At 43.2% G+C, this 26663-nt stretch overlaps 1 protein-coding gene across 1 annotated transcript in view; it reads left to right on the top strand.

Moving 5' to 3' along the window:
• The window catches only part of PPM1H (protein phosphatase, Mg2+/Mn2+ dependent 1H), a 258509-nt gene that overhangs the window by 163403 nt on the left and 68443 nt on the right, over positions 1 to 26663 (top strand). Inside the window, exon 5 of the mRNA XM_047065106.1 lies at positions 12045 to 12129. Within this exon, the coding sequence (XP_046921062.1) occupies positions 12045 to 12129 (85 nt within the window). The remainder of the gene's footprint in view (positions 1 to 12044; positions 12130 to 26663) is intronic.

Raw genomic sequence — 26663 nt, 5'->3', positions numbered from 1 at the left:
CACGCCCCGGGTTTTCTCACTTGGCAAACTATTTAGAGAAGAGCCAGAATGGAGAAAGGCAAAGAGTGGGGAGGGAGAGAGAGCTTAGCTTTCTTCAGAGGCAGCCTCCACCCCAGTCTCTACCCCTTTTACTCCTGCAGGACTGTGAATGAAGCGCATCTCAGAAAAGAAAATGGAGTCAGTCAGAGAGAGAGATGCATGGTGTGGCTTTTTCCCCAGAGAGAGCAGCCCTGGACTCTTACCTGACAAGCCTTCTGGGAGTAGGACGTGAGGCCACCAGTAGTGAAGCCTACTGTGTCCCTAGGCTGCAGCTCAGTCAAGTGCATCTGTCCCTGAGTCTAACCCACACCTGATAGAAAAGTGAGGAGATGTTAAGAGCTGTTCCTCTCCTAGTCACATTTGGGACTATTGTACAGATAGATATCTACTCTTGGAGAACAACAACCCATATTAGTATATTAAAGGCTCAGAAAAGCCCTGGGGCAGAGAAAAGTGTTTCCCAGACTCTCTGAGCATGAATTTTTTTTAGGGGGGGGTGGTTTTCTATTACCACTCAGAAGAGTATTCTGTGGAGAACACTATAGAGGGCAACTTCAATTTATTGACTTACACTGTGAAGAGTTCACCAGGTAAATGAAAGAATATACCTTTCTTTCTTTCTTTCTTTCTTTCTTTCTTTCTTTCTTTCTTTCTTTCTTTCTTTTTAATTTTTTTAGTGTTTATTTATTTTGAGAGAGAGACAGAGTGTGATTGGGGGGAGGAGCAGAGAAAGCAGGAGACACAGAATCCAAAGTAGGCTCCAGGCTCTGAGCCATCAGCACAGAGCCTGACGTGGGGCTCAAAATCACGAGCTGTGAGATCATGACCTGAGCTGAAGTGAGACGCTTAACCAACTGAGCCACCCAGACGCCCCATTAGACCCATCTTTCTAGATTCTCACTTCCTATTTATACCCACCTTTTCTATATATGTTTCCTGGAACGCTTGTTTCAATTCCCTAGTTTTGACTACCATGTAAACCTGACTATTCTCAAGTCTGTTTTTCTAGCACTGACCTCATTCTTGAACAGCACACCCACATTTCCAGCTGTGTGCTCCCTAGTCCTTCTACTTGGACATTAGGCACATGTCCCAAATTCAACTTACAGAATCAAAATGTAGTATCGTCTTCACCAGATTGGCGTCTCTTCTGTCTCCCTGCCATTAATAACATTGTCACCCTCCAGTGACCAACTTGGGAATGTCAGTGGATTCCCAGACCTTTCATTTCCTTTACCTGGGAGAATATATTTAAAAAATTATGTGCATATAAAAAATACAGATAGAATAAAAATTTTTAATGTATTTTCTAAGACTTCTATCTATTCCCACAGATATAGTCCAGACTCTTATTTTCCATTTACACAGTTGTAGTAGCCTCAGGTAAATTATAGGTTAAGAATTTTTGTAAGAAGAGGGAATTTGGCATGGGAACCTTTTATATATCTTAGTCAAGATAAAATCTTATATTACACATATGCTTAGAAGAATATTAAGGAGATTATGGCATTAATATTAATGAAGAGGGTGGAGTTTTAAAGCTAGTGATCAAGAGAAACAGGAACGCACCAATACCGTGCTGTCAATCTCTCTTCTTTTCTATGGAATTCTGGAATATTCTGTGGAATATCTGAACATGTGACTGGAAATGCCCATGGGAAATCATACCATTTTATTACAAGAGCCTAAGTGAGACCACTGAGTACAATTTATTTTTTCATTTATACAGTTCCTTAGGGTCACAATTATGGAGAGTTATTGTACAAAATAACAAATTCTAAGTAACTGTTTTAATTTGACTTTGGGATATGTGAGTTTCCTTTAATGATTCAATCAGCATCATTATTTAATTCATCTAATCTGAAGAAAGTGGTACTGCCCCATTTTTCACATGGGAAAAATCAAGTCTCATAGTGGCTGATTTTCCTAGCATAGCGAGTTCATAGCTTGAACTAGACTTTGGACTCCAAGCCCTGATTGCTTTCCACTACACTTCCACTGGCTCCCCAAACCCACCTGATGGTTATGTTCAGTAAATGAGAGATGGGCTTCCCAAGCCTTTGTTGTGTGAGGAACTGACATGGGTAACTATGAGAAGGTAGACCAGAGAGGCCTTACAGGGAAGGCATCTAGCCTCTTGTCTTATCCATGAGCCACAAGTAAGCCCACCCGCCCCATGAGGTGAAGTCATGCAGCTTAGTTTGAACAGGGGCCGTGGTCATGAGGATGCTCTGTTCACTTATACTGTATAGGTTGCAAGACCTTCTTACACAGTCTAGAGTGAATTGTTCATGCATCTGACTTTGCCCTCACAGAGTAGATGTAGTTCTTGATTTCTAGCACCGTAAAGAAAAACAGTGAAGGATGCCTCCAGACTCTTGGCAGACAAATATAGACAAACCCCCCTCATGTCATTTTGAATTCCAGGGATGGAAACCCACGAGCTTCGATCAATCCATAATGTGAAGATCTGAAAACTCTTCTCCCATTTGCAACCATAGAATCTTACTGATTTGATTTAAATAGAATTTCCTCTTGTTCGCTTTAGTCTGAGCGTGAAGAACTGGTCACCCACCATTCTTTGAATAAAACCATTTCAAATTGCGTGAAGGAGAGTATGATCAAATCATTTCTCATTCTTTCCTTCAGGCTATAATGCCACAGTTGCTTTAATTTCCTTCAAAGCTTCTATTTGCCACCCCCATGAACTGTTTTTATTTCTCTTTCTGGGATTCTGTTCCTTGCTCCATTGCATTGCCTTTTTAAAGTGAAGAGGTCAGAATTGGACACAACTGTAACCTGGGTGTGACTGATGCAGAGCATTAGTAAAGAAGAGATGGCTTCCCAGACCCCGTGTGTCCTACCTGCCTTGGCACACAAACAGTGAGCTACTGTAGTCATCATTTATTATTTTGTTAAGGGTGGGGGGGGATCCATCATACTCCAAAAATGACTACAGTAGAGAAAAAAATAAATGTCTTTGGTGGCCTCCCCCAGTCTGGCTACTTGCTATGGGGAGAAAAATGTGCTTGCTTTGGAGCTCGAGAAATGTTTGTTCACATTTGTGCTGGGGGGGCTGTGCATTGCTGTGGATTATAGGTATTGACGCTGCACTTGAGAAGAACAGAATATATGTTTTGTTTCATATATAAATATATATCCTCTGAGGTAAATGGAAAATGAACCATTGAGTGTTGAGTGTGTGCACTGAAATCCAAGCATACAGGCAACACTTTCCAGCAGAGTACTTTAAAACTGTGTAAAATGAGAAATGACTGTGGGATTTTTCAGAAATAAATTTAGTTTGAACTCTGCGGTACTTGAAGAGAGAATTTTAAAACCCACCATTGGCAATGTAAAATGGCGCAGCCACTTTGGGAAACCAAGTGGCGGTTACTCAAAAGATTAAACATAGACTTACCATGTTACTCAGCAGTTCCACTCCCAGGCATGTAGCCAAGAGAATTAAGAACATAATTGGACAAAAACTTGTAAATGAGTGTTCATAGCAATGTTAATCACAATAATCAAGGAGTGGAAACAACTCAAATGTCCCATCAACTGATGAATGATAAACAAAATGTAGTATATCTATACAGTGGAATATTCATTTAGCCATAAGAAGGATAAAGTAATGATGCATGCTATATAACAAGGGTAAACCTTGAAAACATTGTGTTAAGTGAAAGAAACCAGGCAAAAAGGCTGTATATTACACGATCTCCTTTATACAATATCATTGGCAAGTGATATCAGAATTCTCAAATCCATAGAAACAAAGGAAATTAGTGGTTTCCAGGGCCTGAGAGTATGTGGAGGAGAGGGGTGTGACTGCTAATGGGTATCAGTAGGGTGAGGATTTTTTTTCTGATGTGATGAGAATGTTCCAGGAGTAGGTAGTAGTGATGGTTGAACAACCTTGTGAATGTACCCAAAACCACTGAATGGCACACTTTAAAAGGATGCATCTTATAGAATGTGGATCATAGGTTTTTTTTTTTTTTTTAAGTAGAACAAAGAACCCCACTGTTAATTTATAGATGGACCCCTGGTCTTTTTTTTTTTTTTTTTTTTTTCAGAAATAATAAACACCTCAGTAAGTTTTCTTTAATGACTATGAGGCTTTTACTTTGTCTGGAAAATGTTGTTCTTGTGCATTGGGTTTCATGAAGGTTGCTGGTAAAGCAAGATGTTTGTAGAAAGTGGCAGGATTATGACATTGAGAAATTATTATACAGACTGGGCTAGCTGTGAGAAAAACAAGGAACATCTGATTCAGTTACTGCTCTACGAATGGTCCCTTATTTTTTGCTGCTACTTAAAGATTGGAAATTTTTTTCTCCCGGCCATTTTTGGTGACTATTTTTGCTGAGAAACTTAACTGCGTACTTGACGTTCTGTTAAATGAATCATTGTGTTTGCAAACTTTTTCTTTAGTATCCATTCTGAAAATGGAATGACTAGAAACACACCCAAACTAATTCTAGGCTCCTGGGATTTTTTTTTTCCCTTCAGCTATTTCCTGACACCTCTAATTAGCCTCGACAGCCTGCCTGTCCTCTGCCGGTGGTAACCCCAGCTTGTTCCGTCAGCTGCCCTGCTTTCTTTTCCATCGACACATTTCTGATACTTTTGAAGGAGACACTCCTGCATCCGAACAGAACTCACAAGGTCTGATGCTTCTTGACACAATGGATGCCTCCTCCCTGTACTTGGGAATTGATATACACTGTCAAAAAGGGTTTTCCAAATGGTTTCTCTTTGTCACCTTGTATCTGATTTTCTCCTCCATTCTGGAAATGTGCAGTTTAATGTTGCGTTTCGAATCACTTTCAGCTGAAAAAGTGTGTAATGGAATCAGGGCATCCCATGAATACTCTTAACGGTGTCGAAGGTGCCTTTTGTTTGCAGCCCTGCGCTCCAAGGGGACGGGTGACAACAGTGAAATGACATTGGGGGGCTTGCCCAGTAATGGGCTCCCTGTCCTTTATGATTTAAGAGCTGCACCAAGGGTGACTTTTCCCATCCCGGCACTTCTGGCTTGGTTTATATTTATTCGAATGTAAATTGTGGCGGTGGCCCCCTCCTGAAGAGAAGAGAAGCAGTAACTGGAACAGTTGTCCCTCTTTCTCTCCCCCACCTACCTCAGACTTATTTTAAGAATCGTTTAAATTTAGACTTGAAAGGTGCCTGGGAAATGAGCTGGGCCCCTCTCTTCTTTTTCAAGGCAGGGACACGGAGGCCTGGAGCTAAAGACAAGCTCGAGGTGGGGGCTGGCCCCTCCAAATGCTCATCCCCAGGCCACTTCCACTTCTGCCGTGCCACGCAGCCTCACCACTGCTGATGGTGCGCGTGTCCGTGCTCTTCTCCGATGCCACGGGCTTTCTGAGCTGGGGGAGGGTTCGGCAATTAGCCATCGCCCCACGGTGTGTGTCGTTTCGTGCTTTCGCTTTCACGTTATCCCCTCCTGGGTCAACTGTCAGAACTTACAACCCCCTAGAAAGGGTAGATCGTGCAGGACCTTCCTCCTGCCTATTTGTGTGTCCTACATTTACACATATTTAATGGGTTCCATGCTGCACGCCTGGCTGACCTCTTAACAAGGAGAGACTGGAATGAAGTTCTGGGCCGTCAGCGCCCTTTCAGACGTGAGCTTCCAATCACTTCCTTTGCTGGCCCACGATTTCCATGCCTCAGAGAGAAGAAATCAAGGGGTGGTAAAATGAAGCAATGTCGTTTCAATTCTGACTTCAGGAGTGAGCTTCATCCCTAACTTTTGTTTTGCTTGGAACACTTTTTATATCTCTTATTCCAAGGAAACTAGGCTGCTGGACACCGTCACCTGCTTTTTTAAATGCAGCAGCCTGGCAATTTTGTATTTCTTTTCCATTTCTGCTCTATAGAGTGTACCAGTGTTAAACTTAGAGGTGTGCGTGCGTGCTTACATATGTGTGTGTGCACGTGCATGTACACACATACATATAGTCTATATTGATAAGTATAAGTCTATATCCATTTTTTCTTTCTCTTTGTGCCACTTGGATAAGGCCTTCTATTGAGGCTGAAAATTCTATACCACGTCAGATATGGCACCTCTTTGCAAAATCATTTAACTGTGAATTTGGGGATTTTCTTTGGTTTTAAGGCCAAGGGTTTTACCTTGAAGGGGGGTGCAGAAGGGCTGAGAGGTAATCTGTTCTGGAATGTGCCTGTCTGAGCATGGGCTTGTAAGGTTTCCCCAGGGTTACAGAAGGGGAGTTTCCCCAGGGTTACAGAAGGGGAGTGCTACAAAAGTTTTCCTGTGTTTGCCCTGTGATTCTCCAGACCGTCATCTTCTTCTGAAAACAATGTACATAATAAAGACATTTGGGGGCTTAACCAGTTCTTACTTTTCATAACACAGTGTAGCCACTGGCTTCTCAGTTAGTGGCTCCCAACACAGCTACAGGATGCTTCTGCACTCATGCCTGAGCTCTGACTAATGACCTCTGATGTGTGATTGGGTCACCGGGTGGGATTCTGTGGACTAGGGCTTGGGGCACACAGGGTTCACGAAGATTGGTCGTGGTACAAAAACGAATCTGCATTTAGTAGGACTTCAGGACTTCTGTGAATATGTGGCCAAATCTAGGCAAATAAATTCCTCTTTAAACTTCACAAAAGGAACATACATTTCCTGCAGCAGTCAAATAACAAAAAGATAATTGAAGAAAAATTAATGCTCCTACTTACGTGCCTTTCTCCCTGTTCAATCAAATGTACTTTTATACTGTCAAGCAGCCAGCTGTCAAGGTGGTCCAATTAGGGCAATGAGCCAAACTGAAGGCAGCAGTCAACCTTTATTCACTTACTGTGATCCTACAGGCAAGAGGCAAAGAAAAAGAAAAGTGCCAGCTCCCCCGTGTTCCATTTTCCTCACTGAAGGGCATCTGGGCAGTCGAGGGTCAGTTGACATGGAGCACAGACAGGAGGGAATATTCTCACTGCTGAGGAGCTCTGGACAAAAGGCCTCTGCATTTTAAACCAGGGGTTCGTGGTGTGGGGGACGGAGAAGGGGAAGGATTCTGAGTGGAAAAGTACCGACTCACAATGGAGACAGGTGCCGGGGCCAGGACTCCTCCTGCCGAGCTGCCCGGGCTGGGAATGCGGATTTGCTCATAAACGTGGCCAGTGGGGAGGGTGGAGAGGAGAGCCCTTGCCTGCAGCTCCCGTGGATACTGTAGTGCCGTGGCTGTGTACCGGGTCCAGTGCGGTACCTGCCTGGTACCCCCTTCGTAATCGCCCACAGCGGAGCCTAGAGGAGCTCACCGGGTTTGGGCCTGGGATCAGAATCCTCATGTGTGGGGTGTCTGTATGGAGGTTTTGTTTTTACAAAAATGGGGTTATACCACATACTACTCTGCAACTTGATTTTCTCACCTAACAATACATCAGGGGTACCTCCGGGTCACAAAACATACTGAACTTTTTTATTTTTTTAATGACTGTGTAATATCTTAGTGGTTATAAATGAAACTCTTCAGTATTTCCCCTTTTGATAGACATTGAGACTATTTCCAGTCTTCGCCACAACAAATAATGTCAAGTGTGAATTTTTGTCCACATATCTTATGGACAGAATCTTCTATTTTTTTAGAATATAGTCCCCAAAGTAGGATGACTGAACCATTGGCTACATCATTATAATAGTTTTAAAAGGTATAGCAATTGTGCTCGCTTCGGCAGCACATATACTAAAAGGTATAGCAGTTTACGTTCCCATTAATTATGAGAATGGCTTTTTCCTCTTGCCCTGAACTATTACACATTCTTAATTTTTCAGCAAACGTTTGCCAATCCAATGAGCAAAAGTTATATGTTATTTTTACTTTAATTTGCATTTTCCTGGATGAGTGAGATTGAGCATCTTTTCACGTGTTTATTGAACATTTGCATTTTCCCTTCTGTCAGTTGCTTCATCATATCTTTTACCCATTTTTTTTCCCTTTGCTTGTTTGTCAAATGCCCCTGGAGATTGTCAATCCTGCTTGGAGGTGGGATTTAACATGAGTTGGTGTGATCCCTGTAAGAAAAGTTGTAAAATTGAGTGGATTTTTGAAATGAGCACCTCATTTGACCCCTTATTTTTCTCTTGATCAGTTAACAACTTGACTAACTTGGGGGACAAAAGGTAGGTCTTTTGGACTCCAAACTGTGACATTAGAGGATGGAAGCAGCGAAGTTTTCAAGAAATTGCTTTCTGAACTCAAAATTCTCACCAGCAATAAATTACATTTATTCTCTCCTGTGGCTTATGTTTCCGGAGGGTGTGAAAACATTTAAAAAACTATTAATGTCTTTGCTTTACGTCCTCTCCTCCCGTCTCCCCTTGCAGTTGGGTCCGAAGAACACGTTAGACCTTACCATTCACCATGTTACAAGTAATTAATTTCCATCTATGCTACGGACAAGAAATGAAAGCATGTAAATTTCAGTTTCAGTCTCTGTGAATGAAAGGCTGACCTTAACTTTGGGTAATATGCTTACAAACCCCCACCCTCCAACTCTTATGGTAAGGGGATACCAGGTAGGAAGTGGTTGCCAGTTGGTTAAATTACCCCAGCACCTAGGAGCTTCCTCACTTAATCTCTGGCCAATCTCTGAGTAAGTAAATGGAATGTCATTCAAAATCTGACCGTAGTCTTATCTAGAGGTCCAGATCTGAGGGCCCAGAAGAAAGGCCAGGGCATATGCCTAATTCTCCTTGATTCTTATTATTGCCACAGCTCTTTTCTGTTTGTTCTAAATAATTTTCCTTAGGAAAAACAGTTCATAAAATACTGAAGTAGAAGATAGAAAGTATACAAGGATCCTCTGATGACAGAATGTGGCTTTAAAGCATTAATCTAGTTTATTGGTTGTTTAGTGCAAGATTTGTCAGTCTTCACATGCACTCTGTTCCCTTTGAAACCCATTCCCTCTCGCTGCCCTACTCCAGATTGGAGACCAGCACTCTGACACATTGATCCCAAGATCAGAGGGATGAAAGAGAGATCAAAAGGAAGCCAGGAAGCATAGGAAGAGGCATCAGAGTTTAGGGACTGGAAAGTCTGACTGCCAAACATGCTGTCATCTTTAATCCATGGGTGTCTCATGAAGGAAGAACTTGGTAGTTCAAACAGAAATGAAGAATGCTCTGTACGTAGATGGATTTGGATATAAAGATCTATTTAAGAAAGTAATTAGCTAGGGTGAGCTAACATTGGAACGAACATTGTTCAGCCGTGAACATTGGAATTGAATGCTCCTCCTCCCTTTGTGTGAATTTGAAATAAAAGAGACTAAACATAGTGGTGGCCGGTGCCTTTGCTGTGTTCTCTTTCCCTGCCCACTAAGCCCAAGGGTCCTGCCTAGTTTGCCTTAATCTTTCAAGTCACTTTTTTAGTGGTGACTCAGCCAGAATGACATCCTTTTACATCCATTGTCTTTTTGTAATAACCAGTGAAAAGGCATATGGATTCTTGATGGTCCAGACCCTATACAATTAGACAATTACAGATAATGTTGTTACCAAGAAAAATTTTGAGGCCTTTGCTATGGATAGTTTTTTCATCCACCCAAGTGTAATTCACTCTCTCTCTCTCTCTCTCTCTCTTTTTTAAGTTATTTATTTGTTTATTTTGAGAGAGAAAGTGCATGAGTCAAGGAGGACCAGAGAGAGAGGGAGAGAGTCCCAAGCAGACTCCCCACTGTCCACACAGAACCTAATGCGGGGCTCAATCTCACAACCATGAGATAGAGCATGACCTCAGCCAAAATCAAGAGTCAGAGGCTTAACTGACTGAGCCACCAGGTGCCCCCCTTTTACTCATTATCTTTTACATCCCTCCCAGATAGCCAACTTTCCTAGTCAGAGCCTGGAAGCTGGAATTCAGGGACCATGTAGAAAAAGGGAAGAGAAAGAGTTAAGGCTAGCTTTAAGCAAAATTTTGAAATTGAAGTTTGCCTTTGGAATTTATTACCTAATGACTTTCGCTCTCATCACCCCAGTTCTCAGGGTCCTTCTTGCTAGTGTGAGATTAGGCCCTAAACTAGACCTTCCTTTCAAGCTCGCCAAATCTCTCCATCCTCATTCAAAACCCTTATTCCCTTATTCTGGAAGTTAGTCTTAACTGATACATTAGGACAAAGACCATTTGAATAAACACACATTATTTGTGAATGCTGGATATCACCTTTCTTGGGAGGGGAGAATTGCATTTTACAAGTGACAACAGATTTATAAAAAGGAACTTTTAATTTTTCCTATTTTTGGCATCATAATAAAGGAAGTGATGATACAAATATTACATCTTCTTCCCAGTCAGCTCCCCTAACATTTTCCATCTTCTCATAGTTTCCACTAGTTTTAGACCCGTTAATCCTCTAAAGCCCCCATGATTTTTGTTATCACCCTCTCCCTTACCTGCCCTCCCAGTCTCCATGACAGCAACAACTGGGCACAGGTGGGTGAGGGGTTGGGGGAGAGCTGCAGCCATTTATTGGGATCGCTTCAGTGTTGGAGACTAACTTTATATATATATATATATATATATATATATATATATATATTTTTTTTTTTAGTGTTTATTTTTGACAGAGAGTGCAAGCAAGGGAGGGACAGAGAGAGGAGGGGACAGAGCATTGGAAGTGTGCTTTCAGCACAGAGCCCAATTGCAGGGCTTGAACTCATGAACCGTGAGATCATGACCTGAGCCAAAGTAAGATGCTTAACCAACTGAGCCACCTGGGTGCCCTTGGAGACTATGTTTATGGTGGGAGGGAGGGGTGCCTGGGGCCTCTTGGCACAAAGAGTGCAGCTGACCCTAGAGTCCATGAGGCATCCACCCAGAGTTGAGCTCATCGAAGGCACTTCCTGTGCTTGTGGCTCTTTACAGAGAAGTGTGTTCAGTCTCCAAGTCTCCGGCTCCCTGGTACTTGGAGCTGTTGGAGCTGTTGAGCTCATATTGAATGCAATTCCCAAGCCACTTCAACCAATTGATCGCTAGAAAGTGGCTGTTCAGAACCACTTTGGAATAAGATCTAGGAACAGGAACTCCATCTGGAATAGGCCTAGGAAAGGTTGCTCCATGGTTATCCATGCTATAGCCTCTTCCATAGATAGCTCCCTTAGGGATGTCTGTTGTCTCACATTCTTGAGTCAGCAGTAGCTCTTGGGGCAAATTTTTGGAAGCATGTGAATTTCCTAAGCTTCAGGATGAGATGAGTGTTTTTTCCTGGATCCAGGATACTACGTAGAAACTCATGAGTCTCAGTCAGGTGTTCTCAGATTTTAATGTGCCTGTGAATCACAATGAAGATTCTGATACAGCAAGTCTGGGGTGGAACCTGGGAGTCTGCATTTCTAATAAGCTCCCCGGTGAGGCCCATGCTACCGGCCCACCGACACTTGGCGTAACACAGACCTGGAGCTGTACTATCTACTCCATGAAACACTAGCCACTTTGTGACTACCTGAACTTAAAGATAAGTTAATTAAAAATTAGGTAAAACTAAATGTAATTTAATTTAAATGTAATTTAGATGCTCGTTGCCCCGATGTGGCTAGTGGCTGCCATGTTGGAGTGCTCAGATTAAAATATATCCATTGTCACAGAAAGTTCTATTGGAGAGCACTGGTCTAGAGGAAGCGTCAATTTACATCATTCATTTCATCCACTTGTTCGCTGAGTGTGTGTACCATGTGCCAAGTAGGAGGGTTGGTGCTGGGGGTTAAGACATGGTTCCAGCCAGCAGAAAAAGTAAACGTAGCCATATGTTTACTTTGGTGAGGGATCCAGAGTTGAGCATTTCTGCTACACCTAGAGATTTGAGTATTCTCAAAAAGAGAATGTTGCCATGCAGCTTGTTAGAAAAAGTGTCCCTTGGGCATTTCATCGGTCTTGGAAACCAAGCTCTGGAGTTATAAAATTGAGGTACTTATGAGATTGGCTACTGACAATGCGTATTTCTCTTAACCATTTTAGGGCCATAATCATCAGAAATGGAGAAATCATCCCCATGTCTTCAGAGTTTACCCCTGAGACTGAGCGCCAGCGACTCCAGTACCTGGTAAGAGTCACGTAGGTTTGGCGGAGCGCCGTGGCATCAGGGATGGTGTCGACGCTGTGGTGGGGGAACATGATGCTGTTGACATGGGAGCAGGCCCACGAGAGTCGGGTGACATATGGTATTAACTCTCCCCCACGCACCTTCCGATCACACATCCTGGCAACACGTGTGACGACACACTCCACCTCCGTGAATTTATTATTCTGGCTGTTTCTCTCCCATCTGTAGCCAATGGAAGACATGATGTGCTCTGTTTCGTTTAACGGTTTGGGATGTGCAATACGAAATGGGGTGTTGAATCACACAGATACCTTTCTTCCTTGGCCTGCTGCTCACTTTAACTCAAAATGGGGGCTCCGTGCTGGGGAGGAGGGCAGCCCCAGATCCTGCTGACACCCCACCACTTGACGCACAGTTAGGAAGTCTCAGAGGCCCTTTGGGAAAGCATGCAGGTGTCTGAAAGTCTGTTTCTATCCTGAAAATAAGCTCCCAGTTTAAATCTACCTCTTCGGAGTGAAATTACGAGTGGGCTAGAGGAAGGTGTTTGGGTTTTTCAGATCTTGAGCATTTTTGCTTCACCTAGAGATTTGAGTTTTCTGGAAAAGAGAACAGACCTAATTCCCTATCCTCAAGTTCCAGGGGGAGGGTGTTTGGCGTAGAATCTCACTTGAGCAACAGTGGCAATCACGCTAGGTTACTTTGGATATTTTTGGGGACTGAACAGCGTGACGAGTAGTTCTGTGGCTGAAGGATTGTCTTGCCAACTGGCTTTCTTTCTAGACAACATAGCTAGTGACCCTCTGCTCTTAGGAAACAAACTGACCCAGGCTACCCAAAAGGACTTTGCTCATGGCTCTGAATTTCAGCGTGCGTGGACAGTCAAGGTTTGATTACTTTGGTCGATTTAGAAAGTGGCTGTGCACTTTCCCCTCAATTCCCTTGTCTGTTTGGTTTGTTTTACTCAATAGCTAAGCTGTGTTGCTCTGGTATAGAATGACAGCAGGAATCCGGGCTCAATGTAAAAATATTTCTTCACTCTTTGACTGATTGTTGTTCTCTAGCCTTTCTGTTGTCTTTCTCAAGTGGATAAACTTGTAGCCACTCCTAGGAACCCCAGACTTGAGGGCTCTCATTTTTTTTTTTTTTTTTTTTTTTTTTTTGGCACTCTAGGCAGGGGGAAGGGATCCTGTCCTGGCTCTGTTACTTGCTGGCGGGGTGTCTTTGTGCAGGTGTCTTAACCTTTCCAGACCTCAGTTTGTCACTTTACAGTGGGAAGCTAAACGAGCAGGTCACCAAGGACCACTCAGGCTGCAAGGGTCATCCTTCTGAGTAGAGTTCAAAACAGCTGGCCTCCTTGTCACCTGTCTGGCTTTTTCTAGTCCATCTTCCACAAAGCCACCCAAGTGATCTGATCATCGACTGTATCACTTCCCTGCCTTAAGTCCTTTGGCTCCTCTTAGTGTGCACAATGCAGGTCACACGTGGTCGAGCCAGAATCATGGTCCCCGTCCACCTCTCCTGCATTGTTTCTCTGTTGCCTCTACCAACACCACCATGCATTTCAGGCTGCAAGCAGAGAGCTACCTTCCATATTTGGGACGCACCTCGATCTCCCCAACCTCCTTGCCTTTGGAAATATGCTCTGCCTGGATGGCCCTTCCCCTGTCCTCTGTCAGGAAAACTGTTTCCCATCCTTTGAGACCCCAACATAAGTGTCATTTCCTCTAGGAGGTGTCCCCTAAGTCTCCCGGGAGGGGGTCAGTCCCCGGTGCTTGCAGAGCCGTGTAGAAGCCTCTAGCTCTCGGCGTATGGTATTGTATTGCTGGTCACGATCGCTCTCTCCCCTTCCAGACTGAGTCCTGGAGGGCAGGCTCCTTAGTCGCTTCACCTGGCCAGTTCCCAGCACAGAGGAGATACTGAAGCAGGATTTGTTGGCTCGATGAAAGAACCAGAATTTGTATTGACGTCTGGATCATTACCACACAGTACTCTCCCTTCCACCTTCCCTTGAAGCCTATCATAGCCCTTTGCCTGCCTGTGCCTCGACTGCACCCTGCCTTCATCACCTCCTTACCCTTTAGGGAAAACCATTTCCTGTTTTCCCACTAAAGGCAATGAGAAGTAGCAGGTTAACTTTTTTTTATTTTGAAATCGTTTCACATTTTCATGTTACAAGAATGGCCCAGAAAGATCAAAACATTAATTTTTAAGGAGGGACGGGAAGGCTGACATGTATCAGATTCCTAAATACTGGTGGTCTATTTTCCGATGTTTGGAATGAGACGTGTGTTGGCTTCTGATCTCAGCGTTGTCGTGTAACTGTGTCTGTGATTCCTATAGTCCCCGGCTTCGTCACCAGTAACAGGCTTAGGAAGCCTCAGAAGGTGGGTGGAATGATTAAATGAAAACTGTATGCAGAATTCTTTTGTGGCACATAGTTCTCATTTGGTTTTGGTTTGATGAATCAGTCTTCAAATCCTACTGGCCTGCAAACCACAGAGATTTATTTTCTTATTTTTAATTTGATAATCACTGCTAATGTTCCAAAGATTAACATGTATTTTTGTGTTACTCTTGAGCAATCAATGTGGACGCTCTTAGCCCATAGAACTGAGCCTAACAGCTGAATTTCCAAAAGGTGCAAACCGTGTCTCCATTCTCTTTTGTTTTTGTTGTTCCCATTCTTTTTAATCCTTACTGCTAATACATATGCGTTTCTCTGGTTAATAACTGTTCTCCCCGGACAACAGGAGTGTACATGACCAGAACGTGAAATATCCTGGTTGTCCAACTTCCTATACTGCCAGGAGTCTAAAAATGTACGCTTTGAAATGAATAAATCCAGTAGTAATAGTCACATGATCTGTGATGCAAATCTTTGTGGTAAAGTTTTGGAGAGAATTAAGGGATTTATAGTATAACATAACCTTGCGGTGAAGCCTTTGTGGTAAAGTATTTGAGAGAATTAGGAGGTAGATAGCATAAAACCTTAAAAATAATATCAATTAGGAGAGGAAAACACTGGTGTGATGACTTCTCTCAGCCCAGCCCAGGCGTGAGCTGTGTGATTCCACACCCCTCGCGTGATGTCTCTGAATCTCTCCTACATGAAATGTGTAGGACACCTCCCTTGAGATTTTTTTCTGTAGGTTCTGAAATCAGGATGAAAAGTGATCCCACAGCAATATAAAATACAGTGCATACCTTATAATTTTATGTGCATTTAATCCTACCAGTTCATTTTTTTTTTTTTGGAACATCAGTTCCCTAGAACTAATTATGAAACACTTCAGTGCATTGGGGGTTGTGGTACCTTTTACATGATCTAAACGAGTTAGAACATCACTGGAAAGTTAACAATGTATTTCTTACTCTGAGGTCAAATTAAAATTTCTTTTTATGATGTGTGAAGAAACATTTATGGCCGAATCATTAAAACTTCTAACTTCCCAGAGACTTACTCGTCTGGAGCATGATTCTGCAGTCCCAAGGCTATTTGACTTGTAGAAATGGTTTGTGATATTCTCAGAGGTGGGGGAGATGCAGAGCCCGTTGGACGCACACCGTTTTGATCCACATCGAAGGGGGAGGTTCTTGGGATGCACGCTCTGGACATTTGGGGTTAACCGAACTAGAAGCAGATTATGACGCTGGATGTGGCAGGCATGTTAATTTTGTTTGGTCTTGTATCCTGACCTCAGAGGGTCTTTCATGTGGCTCTTAGGTCATGTGAACTGTGTTCTGGAGACTCTTGGGCAGGGTGATTAATCAGGCTTGAGGGTTTGATGTGTTCACACGGAATGTGGCAGGTGTGTGATGAAGGGGTCAGGGGCACTGTCCCAGCAGCCAGGAAGTGCTGCTGGTCCTAGAGTCACCAGTAAGCCTTGCTCTTCTGTCGCTGTGCTTTTTTTTTTTCTTTTTCTTTTTACGGTTTCCAGGGTGATTGAAATAAAATAGTTAAGGAGGTCCACCAAGCTAGATGGAATGTTTGGATGGAGCTGGGACTCAGACGGGAGGGAAAGAAGTCTGGTTGTGGATGTGTCTCAGCAGAATTGACCTCCCTGATGCTGTGGCCTCCAGAAAACCGCCCCACCTCTGCTTCGGGTGGCAGCAAGGGAGGAATCGCCTTCAGGGGGACCTCCACAGCCCCGAGGTGCGAGAGCGGTGTCTTCCCCTCAATTCTGCCTAGATGTATTTATAAACTCTGATTTGATTACATTAAGATGTGCTGGTATCGTCAGGCCTTCAACTTATGTCCTTGTGTCCTCGTGGATAATCCAAGTTTGCAGCTGTTTTTCATCAAGGGCAATGTACAGAAGAGATGAAAGTGAGTTTCAAACGCACAGCTGATACGTACAAGTGCAGCATTATCGAAGGCGGTTTCTTGTGGTGTCCTTGAACTACCCCCAGCCTTCTGTGCCAAGTCCGATTCTGTTTGTCCGCCGTGTCCCTGGTTTTGGCTTTGGAAAGGTTTCAAGGTCGACAGTGTTGTGCCACTTCACTCTTTGGGATTTCTCATGATCAAGAGTTATCTCCCAAAAAGTATATTACTTAAACGTGAACCTGCTTAAAAGCACGATACTTTAATTTGGGAGGGTCAAGTGTGCTAGTGAGTAAAATTGACTGACCCACCACTGCCACATCACATTTAACCTTGAGAGCAGGTTGTGAAGCCCAGAAAGCCTTTCTTTAGTCACAGGCAACTTCACCACCACTCTGCTTTGCTTGGTGACGGAGTCATGGAAAAATCCACTCTAATCCTACCTCGTTCCCCCACTTAACCCTTTTTCACAAAACTGCCTGTGAGTTTGAGAACTTCTAATTTAAAAATGGCAGGCAAAAAAATGGTTGGCATTTTTCACATGCGCTATAGGTTCAACTGATCACACAGGTGTCACAGAGAAGCCAGGAGCTATTTTTCTTGGGGGGTGGGGATGGGGGAAAGAGAATCTCAAGCAGGCTCCGTGCTTAGCACAGAGCCCGACACAGAGCTTGATCCCACGACCCTGGGACCAGGACCTGAGGCAAAATCAAGAGCCAGACATCCAACAACTGAGCCACCCAGGTGCCCCAGCCAGGAGATTTTTAGAGCACAAAACTGGCACTGCCCAGAGTGTTAGAGGCAGAGCTTATATTTGGCCATCCTAGGAGCACTGCTTGGTGACAGGGAAGACTCTAAAGACGTTAGCACTGAGAGTTGAACCTCACCGCTTCCAGAGCCTTGATTTTGAAAGTGAATATAAATGGATGTTTTGTTTATGCCAGGATGGGAGGAGGAGTCAGAGGCTTGATGCTGAGGCATTCTGTACCTGCTCTGCAGAGCTAAGGAAGTGGATTCACACAGCTAAACAAATAACCACAAGAATGGATCCCTAACTACTTTTATTCTTACAAAAACGCAGTCTTCTGCGCAGTTGCTACACATATATAATCTTTAGATTCTCTAAAACCCTTTTTCCCTCCAACATTCTGACTAAAAAGTTGGGCACATAAAGCCAGAGCCATCTGTCCATAAGGTCCCTTAAAAATTGGTCTTAGTGTAAAGAAGCAAGATAGTGTCATGCATCCATTAAAGATGTGAAAGTTAAATATGCTTTGAAAGAGGTAGATAGCATTCCCTGAGGTTTACCAGGGCAAAAGCTTAGCTGTCTATAAAAAGTTTTCTCTGCTCCTGTTGCTTGATCAGTGAAATGGGGTAATTACAGGACCCTCCCAAGACTGGTTTGAGGACTGAAGAGTTAATATTCATAATGTGCTTATGACAGTGCCTAGATCAGAGACAAAATAAAATCTCTTAGTTTCAAATCTAACTATATATGAAGAACTTTTTTTATGGCCGCCCTGCCATTGGACTACTGCTGTGGCCTTTTATAAAATGTATAAATTCCATTTGCATATGCAAAGGAATTGAAGATACACAGGCACATCTTTTTTGCTGACATGAGTTGTTCTCTCTTCAAATGAATTCCTTTCCCAGACTTTTACTTGGGAAGAAAAAGCATTAAGCATATGAATATGGAAACTTTATATGTTTTATGTAAATGACTACTTTTTAGCCCTTATTCTATACATTAAACTGTTGTAGGGTTGACAAATCTAGGCAATTTTGTTTAATATATCCATTTGCATACAAGTTTCCATGTGGCTCCTTTATCGTAAGCTATAAATTTTACAATTTTAAAGTTATTTTAGGGGCATGCTTTTCTCTAGTTGATCGGTACAGTCCCATGTAGAAATTTAAATGTGAATCTTTCTTGACATCCATGTAAACCAGACAGAATCTTATCAATATTCAATTTTATAATAGCATATATACATAAGCTTGGTTCTTGTTACTCTGAGATTTTTAAGGATAAATTAAGACTGAGAGAATTCTTTATGAAAGACTCCAACACATACATATTTAGATCTCAGCCATTTAACATTTTCCTTTCATTTTTGTTTAACCCAAACCAAAATACTCTTTTCCTGCACTGCAAATTGGGTAGTCAGCCTTGGCTCTGGAAGAGCTATCTCGTTTGACCGTTAGTGCGACCATCAGTGGGCTTGGTTGATGTTACTAATTTCATTTCATTCGTGACTATAGACTTACTATCGTGGTAAATCATCTTTAAATATAAAACCTCCAGTTCTCTGATCTGATGAGGTTTTTTTTTCCCTCCTGAGGGCAAGGAAGAGGAGAGATTACTCAATTTTTTATTAAGATTTGTGTTAAACACTGAAAATCCTCATTTGGTAACTTCTTTTCAAATATTGAGAAGTCTGAACTTTTTTTTCTGAAATTAAAAAAAAAAAGAGCTCAAAAAACAAAGTGGGGGCAAGGTGCCTGGGTGGTTCAGTCTGTTGAGTGTCCCAACTTTTGATTTTGGCTCAGGTCATGATCTCATGGTTCATGAGATCAAGCCCCAAGTTGGGCTCTGTGCTGGCAGCGTGGAGCCTCCTTGGGATTCTCTCTCTCCCTCTCTCTACCCCTTTGCAGTTCATGTGTATGCTCGCTTTGTCTCTTAAAGATAAACTTAAAAAAAAAAAAAGCTCGGGGCGCCTGGGTGGCGCAGTCGGTTAAGCGTCCGACTTCAGCCAGGTCACAATCTCGCCGTCCGTGAGTTCGAGCCCCGCGTCGGGCTCTGGGCTGATGGCTCAGAGCCTGGAGCCTGTTTCCGATTCTGTGTCTCCCTCTCTCTCTGCCCCTCCCCCGTTCATGCTCTGTCTCTCTCTGTCCCAAAAATAAATAAACGTTGAAAAAAAAAATTAAAAAAAAAAAAAAAAGCTCATATGAAAGTTTCCTAGTAAGAGGACTTCACAAACTATTTCCTGTTGTGGAATCTGCCCTTCATTTGACACATGAGTGTTTTCACTTTCCATATTCTGCTGATGGGAGTAGAAGTTTGAACAACTACCTTGTAAAAGGGTTTGGCCCAGGGAAAAAGGGTTTGGCACAGCCGTTCCTCTCCTAGGTGGGCACCTAACCAGAGTGTGCACAGTAGCTCAGGATGTACTTGCCCAAACTGGAAACTGCCCAAATGTCCACGGAGAGTAGAACGGATAAGATGATTGTCAGTCATAGTCACGAGCTGGAATGCCATGCAGTACTGAGAATGAACACATTTTAACTACATGCAACAACGTGGCTGAATCACACCGACTTAACACCCAGTACTGGGGACAGCTTATAGGATCCCATAGTAAGTATAGAAACAGGTGAAACCAACACACAGTTTGGGATAGTGCTTCCGTTGGGGAGAGCAGTGATTGAATGGGGTCCTGACCATAGGTGCTGACCATGTATTGTTTCTTGATCTAGATGCCCGTTACACAAGTGTGTCAAATTTGTGAAAATATGTTGACCCATACACATATGATACAGTAACTTTACCGTGTATTTAACTGTTATTATTGTTTGGGGGAGGGACCTTCTTTGGGGCTCTCCAGGAGCCCAAGGTGAAGGGGCTGGGCAAGTTCCCCAGAAAGGCACCCTTCTGCCACCTATCTGTTCTCTCCTGAGAGCAGTTCCAAAAGCCCTACTCACCATGCTGCTATGTACTCCCTTGCCTCTGCTCTTGCTGCTCTGACCCCAGAGGCCTTGCCTGATCCGCTGTTCAGATGCTTTTCAGATTCTGTCCAACCCACCCAGTGAGTGCCCCGCTCTTTGTTCCTTAGCCCCTGGGGATATCTGTTTCCACCCATAAGCCTACCTCAGTCTCCCCAACTAATGTGTGAACTCTGAACAGATGGACTTCCTTTTTTGTTCTTTGAGTCCCAGCCCCTGATACCTGGCACATGGAGGAGCTCATGTGTTAGCTGCATGCGTTCTTCTGGCTGGAAACTCCTGAACCTGGGACAATCCTCTCAGTAGCTGGCACGGCTCACTCACATTGTGGCCACAAGGTAGCAGAAGGAAATTTTATTATTAAAAAGGAGTAACCAATTTGTGTTTCCCAGCAGGCAGTTTTTTTTTTTTTTAACGTTTATTTATTTTTGAGACAGAGAGAGACAGAGCATGAATGGGGGAGGGTCAGAGAGAGAGGGAGACACAGAATCCGAAACAGGCCCCAGGCTCTGAGCTGTCAGCACAGAGCCGGACGCGGGGCTTGAACCCACGGACCGTGAGATCATGACCTGAGCCGAAGTCGGTCGCCCATCCGACCTAGCCACCCAGGCGCCCCCCAGCAGGCAGTTTTAAATAATCTCAGGACCCACCGTCTCAGTGTCCACAGGAAGCATGGTGTTTGGCCACTTCCCGTTGCCATTATAGACATGTCACTCTCTAGATCTGGGTTCCTACTTCCACTCCCTGTTTTTGCCCTGCCCTGCCAGGGTGCTCAAAGCTCTCCCCAGCCCAGGAGGGTGGAGTTCAGATCCATGTGCTCCAGAGTGAGACAGACCTGGGTTCAAGTTACTCACCCAGTCTGCTTTCATGAGAGGCTTCTTAGAAGGTTCTAGACAACATCTCTTTTTCAAGCTTGTCCCCTCCTGTTATGGTTGAACTCAGAGATTCTCATTGGGATGGGGTGGTTGTGTTTCTTCACAGTAAGTGCTTACTTCCGTCCCCTTGCAGCTGGTTTCTTCCCAGGACTAGAGAGGAAAGCAGCCAGAAGACGACGTCTGATCCTCCTTCCCCATCTCTGACGTCCTGCTGCTTGGCACAGCAGGTTACTCCAGCATCGTTTTCCTAGATGAGCTGTCTCTTCTTTCCCTGGCCAAATGCAACCATGTCTGGAAGTTTATTCTCATTAGCTGTCCAGAGACTAAGTGGCAAGGACATGGCCTACCCTCTTTTTAACAAACCTGTACTCTGCACACTCCTTAAAAGACAACTGGCAAGCTATCTTTGCTTGTGTTGGGGCAGCGGTTACCAAGCTTTCTTTCCAGGGGCCATTTGCATCACACGCGTGAACTCCAGTGTACCTCCACTCCCTTCCCTCGGTGAGGAACATTCTATTGTGCTTCCTTGTAGGAAAGCCTCAAGTTTTAGGATAAAGATGGAGGCACAAAGAGTGGTCCATTTTTTTACATGGAGCAGGCCAGCACACTTTAAGTTGGATTTTAATATAGAATACATTTCTAGGTTTCTAGTCGGCATGCTTATTAAGTAGAGAAGAGACATGACATTATTTAGACATTCTTTTTTTTTTTTTTTTAAATTTTTTTTTTTTCAACGTTTATTTATTTTTGGGACAGAGAGAGACAGAGCATGAACAGGGGAGGGGCAGAGAGAGAGGGAGACACAGAATCGGAAGCAGGCTCCAGGCTCTGAGCCATCAGCCCAGAGCCCGACGCGGGGCTCGAACCCACGGACCGCGAGATCGTGACCTGGCTGAAGTCGGACGCTTAACCGACTGCGCCACCCAGGCGCCCCTATTTAGACATTCTTAGGAGTGTGAAATATCATGAGGTTTGAAATGGTATAATTTCACCCACACACATGTGGTTTTACAGGAAGATATCTATTGAATTATAAAAAGTTAACTAAATCCAAAATATAGTAATGTGTGTCCAAGATTGTTTTTATGTGCTATGGACCTTAGTTTTAACTTTTTCAAAAGATTGAAAGCTGTATTGTATTATTTTGTGAAGTTTAATCACCAAGTGTAACTGAGTAAAGCAGGTCAGAATGTTCTGTATTCATTCTCCCAGCACATACTTACTTGGAGTCTTTACTGTGTTAGGTGCTATGCTTGGCCCTGGCATATAGCTAAGGTTTAAAAATAATGAACATATTCAAGTGTGGCGGGTTTCACTTGCATCACCATGCAGATGTTCTAACATACATATGTCCAAAAAGCAGCATCAGGAGAAAAAGCTAAACTATGTCCAGCATATTAGAAAAATAAGGGATGTTTAGGAAACTGTCTAGAATTTTTATTTTGTAGGGATCTTAATGTGTGCCTCCTCTCCTGCCTTGCATTTTTATCCCATTAAGGTCACATTTGTAACAAGCCAGCCTATGAAATGTGCCTTGGGAAGGGACAGTAATCACGTATACCTATTTATGTATGAGTGGCCCGGATATGAGTAGTAGAGTAAAACTTGCCAAAATTGTCCATGAATTTTACAAGTTTGGACTCCAGAAATCATGGGGTTTTATTGCTGAGAGGAGCCTAACAAATTCTTACACTCACATTTTACAGCCTTTAAACTTTGGGTGTGTTGCTTACATTGAATTTAGCATAAAATCACTTTCGACGCTCGAGGTTCCAGAACGCTGATGTGAGCACTGCTTCTGGCAGGGCAGGCCAGCTCTAATGAAGTAACCCTAACCAGTCGTGTTACCTGAATGCTGCACAGCCTCTGAGAAGTTGTTTCTGAGTTGCCAAGTTGTGGCCCACTCTGCTTCTGAGAATAAAATGTCTCTGTGCTGGCCAACAGATACATGAAAAGATGCTCAGTATCACTGATCATCAGGGAAATGCAAATCAAAACCGCAATGAGATACCACCACACATGTCACAATGGCCAAAATCAACAACAGAAGGAACAAGTGTTGGTGAGGATGTGGAAAAAGAGGAATACTCTTCCACTGTTGGTGCGAATGCAAACTGGTGCAGCCACTCTGGAAAACAGCATGGAGGCTCCTCAAAAAGTTGAAAATAGAACTCCCCTGTGATTCAGTAATCATACTACTGGGTATTTACCCAAACAATACAAGGACACTAATTCAGAGGAATATATATGCATTTCAATGTTTATGGTGGCATTATTTATAGTAGCCATATTATGGAAGCAACCCAAGTGTCCATCGATAGATGAATGAATAAAGAAGATGTGATAAACACATGTATGTGCATGTGTGCGTGTACACACACACACACACACACACACACACACACACACACAGGAATATTATCCAGCCATGAAAAAGAATGAAATCTTGCCATTTCCAATGACTTGGGTGGAGCTAGAGAGTATTATGCTAAGCAAAATAAGTCAGAGAAATAAGTCACTCATGTATAGAATTTAAGAAGCAAAGGAGCATAGGAAAAAGAGGGGTGCCTAGGTGGCTCATTCGGTTAAGTGTCCGACTCTTGATTTTGGCTCAGGTCATGATCCCAGGGTCATGGGATTGAGCCCCATGTTGGGCTCCATGCTGAGCGTGGAGCCTGCTTAAGATTCTCTTTCTCTCCCTTCCTCCCTCCCTCCCCACCCCTCCCTCCTCCCTTGCTTGCACTCACTCTGTCTCACTAAAATAAAAATAAAAAGTGGGGGCACCTGGGTGAGTCAGTCTTTTAAGCATCCGACTCTTGATTTTGGCTCAGGTCATGATCTCACAGTTTGTGAGTTCAAGCCTCCACTGTCAGCATGGAGGCTATTTGGGATTCTCTCATCCCTCTCTCTGCCCCTCCCCCGCTCATGCTTTCTCTCTCTCAAAAAACAAACAAGCAAACAAAAAACAACAAAAAAAACAGAGAAACAAACCAAGAAACAAATCCTTAACTATAGAGAACAAACAGAGGGTCACCAGAGGGGAGGTGTGTAGGGGGATGGGTGAAGTAGGTGACAGGAATTAAGAGTTTACTTACCAGGATGAGCACTAAGTAATGTATAGAATTGTTGAATCACTATATCGTACACCTGAAACTAATATAATACTGTATTTTAAGTCTATTGGAATTAAAATAAAAACTTAAATAAAAATAAAAACAGTTTTCAAAAAAATTTTTTTAGATTTTTCAAACAAAAACAATACCCGTTCAGTAGTAGAAATAATCACAAATAGAGGTAAGTCAAAAAGGAAACCATCAGATAACATTTTACAATATTTAGATGGCTGAGCATATGTACTTCTATAAACATGTATACCTAGAAGACCATGGTACGGACTGAGTGTTTGCACTGGTATCCTCCCCAACGCCCCCCCCCCCAAAAAACCCTTCTGTTGAAGCCCTACCCCCCATGTATGCCAAATTTGGAAATAGGAACTTTTTAGAAACAAGGTTAAATGAGGCCATAAGGGTGGGGCCTTCATCAGATGGGACTAATGTCTTGATAAGAATAGACCTCAGAGAGCTTGATTTCTCACCCCAAGAGACAGAGGAAAGCCCGTATGAGGTGCAGTAAGAGGGGGCAGTCTGTAAGCCAGGCAGAGAATCTGCTGGCATCTTGATCTTGGACTTCCTGGCCTCCAGGACAGTGAGACCTAAGTGTTTGCTGTTCATACCTCTCCCCGTCTGTGGTATTTCCATATAACAGCCCACCTAAGATGAAATCTGAAAACTTCCACCATCAATGCAGAAAAAGACACACAAATGAGCAGAGAAGTAGGTTTTCCTCTGAAAACCAACAGGTATGTGTCCCACTGTATTTTAGCATCTCATTTTTCATTAATTAACCACCTATTTGCTCTATTTGTACTTAGTTTTTGAGTTGTTTTTTCTTTAACACCAGGACCTCCATCGGGTCTGACAAATAGGACAATAGTGAGTATTGAAAGTGCTGGTCCACTATTAGGACATGGCGATTTTTAAAAGTAGTAAAAATATGTCATCGGTACACATGGAATACAGGTGAATTCTGTGGTGAGCAAAATCGTGACAGAAAATATCTTGCATCATACGAAATGTGCTGTGGCAGGTAGAGGAAGAAAAATGGCCATAAAAGTAGAGAAATTTAAGGGTGTGACGTATCAGTGGAGGATGAATATTGCAGTATTTCTTCAGAGCTAAGGTGCTTTTGTTTTCACCCTTTGACGTATCTGAAGTTGAGATATTTTACCACTGATTGTTGCTGTCAGCCAAGTGGCAGGCATGACACAGGTGTCCTCTCCTGGGCATGTGTAAACATCAAAAGAACAGCACCAAACTTGCAGGATGGGCGGCTGGCAGCCTAGAAGAAAACCCTGAAGGCAAAAATGAAGCACTCTTAAAGCCTTTGTGGATTTGCAGAGGGGCTTGGAGGTGTGAATCTGACTTGTTCAGCCACATTCCAGAAGTGGGAGTCAGAAGTTAGCTGGCTCTGGATAATTGCAGAGCTGACTTAAGAACTTTGCACCCCTGGTTCTGAGGCTCCTAGTTCTAGGGTGAATTATTTAAGAAATGTTGCATTGCCAACGGTCCCATGGAAACACAGGCCACTATTGCCTGGGAAATCGTGACCGTTAATGATTCAGAGTTGAAAACTGATGAGCAGTGGAATTCTCAATGTGAAGACGTTTTGGAAAACCTTATCCAATATACTTCACCTAGGTAATCTTAAATGTACCCCAGAGGGATATGTAAAAATTTGTCTAAGTCCAAAGGAGCCCTTTCAAAAAGAATAAAATAAAAATTCAAAGTGGTAAGAAAGTATTGCACTTAGTTTCGTTGGCAGCTTCCCCTCGTTTCTTAGAGGTAATAAAATAATAACTCATTTGAAAAGGGCATCTTAGAACTGATGAAACACCATAGCCTATTGCTATAATGGGGAGAAAGCAAGCAGTTTGAGACCCTGAAAGCCCCTGCAAGTGAAGGGGATACAAATGTCACAGGAACATGGGCTTTAAGGCCCACTTAGAGCCTGCTCATCTTCAGAGGAAGAGGTGAGGTGACCCCTGCAGAGAGTGAGCTGCTCAGGAGATCCTGGCTACTTTGCAGATCTTCCCTCACAACTGTCCAGACAAACGTGTACTGGCAAAAAGGGTATGAGGGTACCCAGGGAAAGCACCATCAGAGGGCCACTCACTCTCCTGGGAACGTGGCCAGGTGCCTGGAACACTGCACATTGATCTCTGAGGCACTTGGGTCTGTGAAGAAATGGACTTAGAAATACGCCCTTTGGATCCTAACCTGTTTGTTAGTGAAATGTATGTGGGGCATTTACCGATATTTCTTCACACACATTCATTTGTATGTACCTATATGCTTTGTATCTAGATCTGTGTGTATATGACACAACTTACATGAGCTCATACACCTACACGCACACGCACTCACATACGTTGTTTGATAACCTGTGTTTTTATGTCTGTTTGTCCTTTCTTTCCATGTCATTACATATTTGCTGTAGTATCATTGTAAATGACACCATAGAATTCCTTTGTATAGATTTTTTTACTAATTTAT

This window comes from Lynx rufus, unplaced genomic scaffold, assembly GCF_022079265.1.
Source record: "Lynx rufus isolate CCGP_SWC_20201006 ecotype Redwood Valley unplaced genomic scaffold, mLynRuf1.p SCAF_7, whole genome shotgun sequence".
Taxonomy (NCBI): Eukaryota; Metazoa; Chordata; class Mammalia; order Carnivora; family Felidae; genus Lynx; species Lynx rufus.
This window is presented reverse-complemented; position numbering and strand designations above follow the sequence as displayed.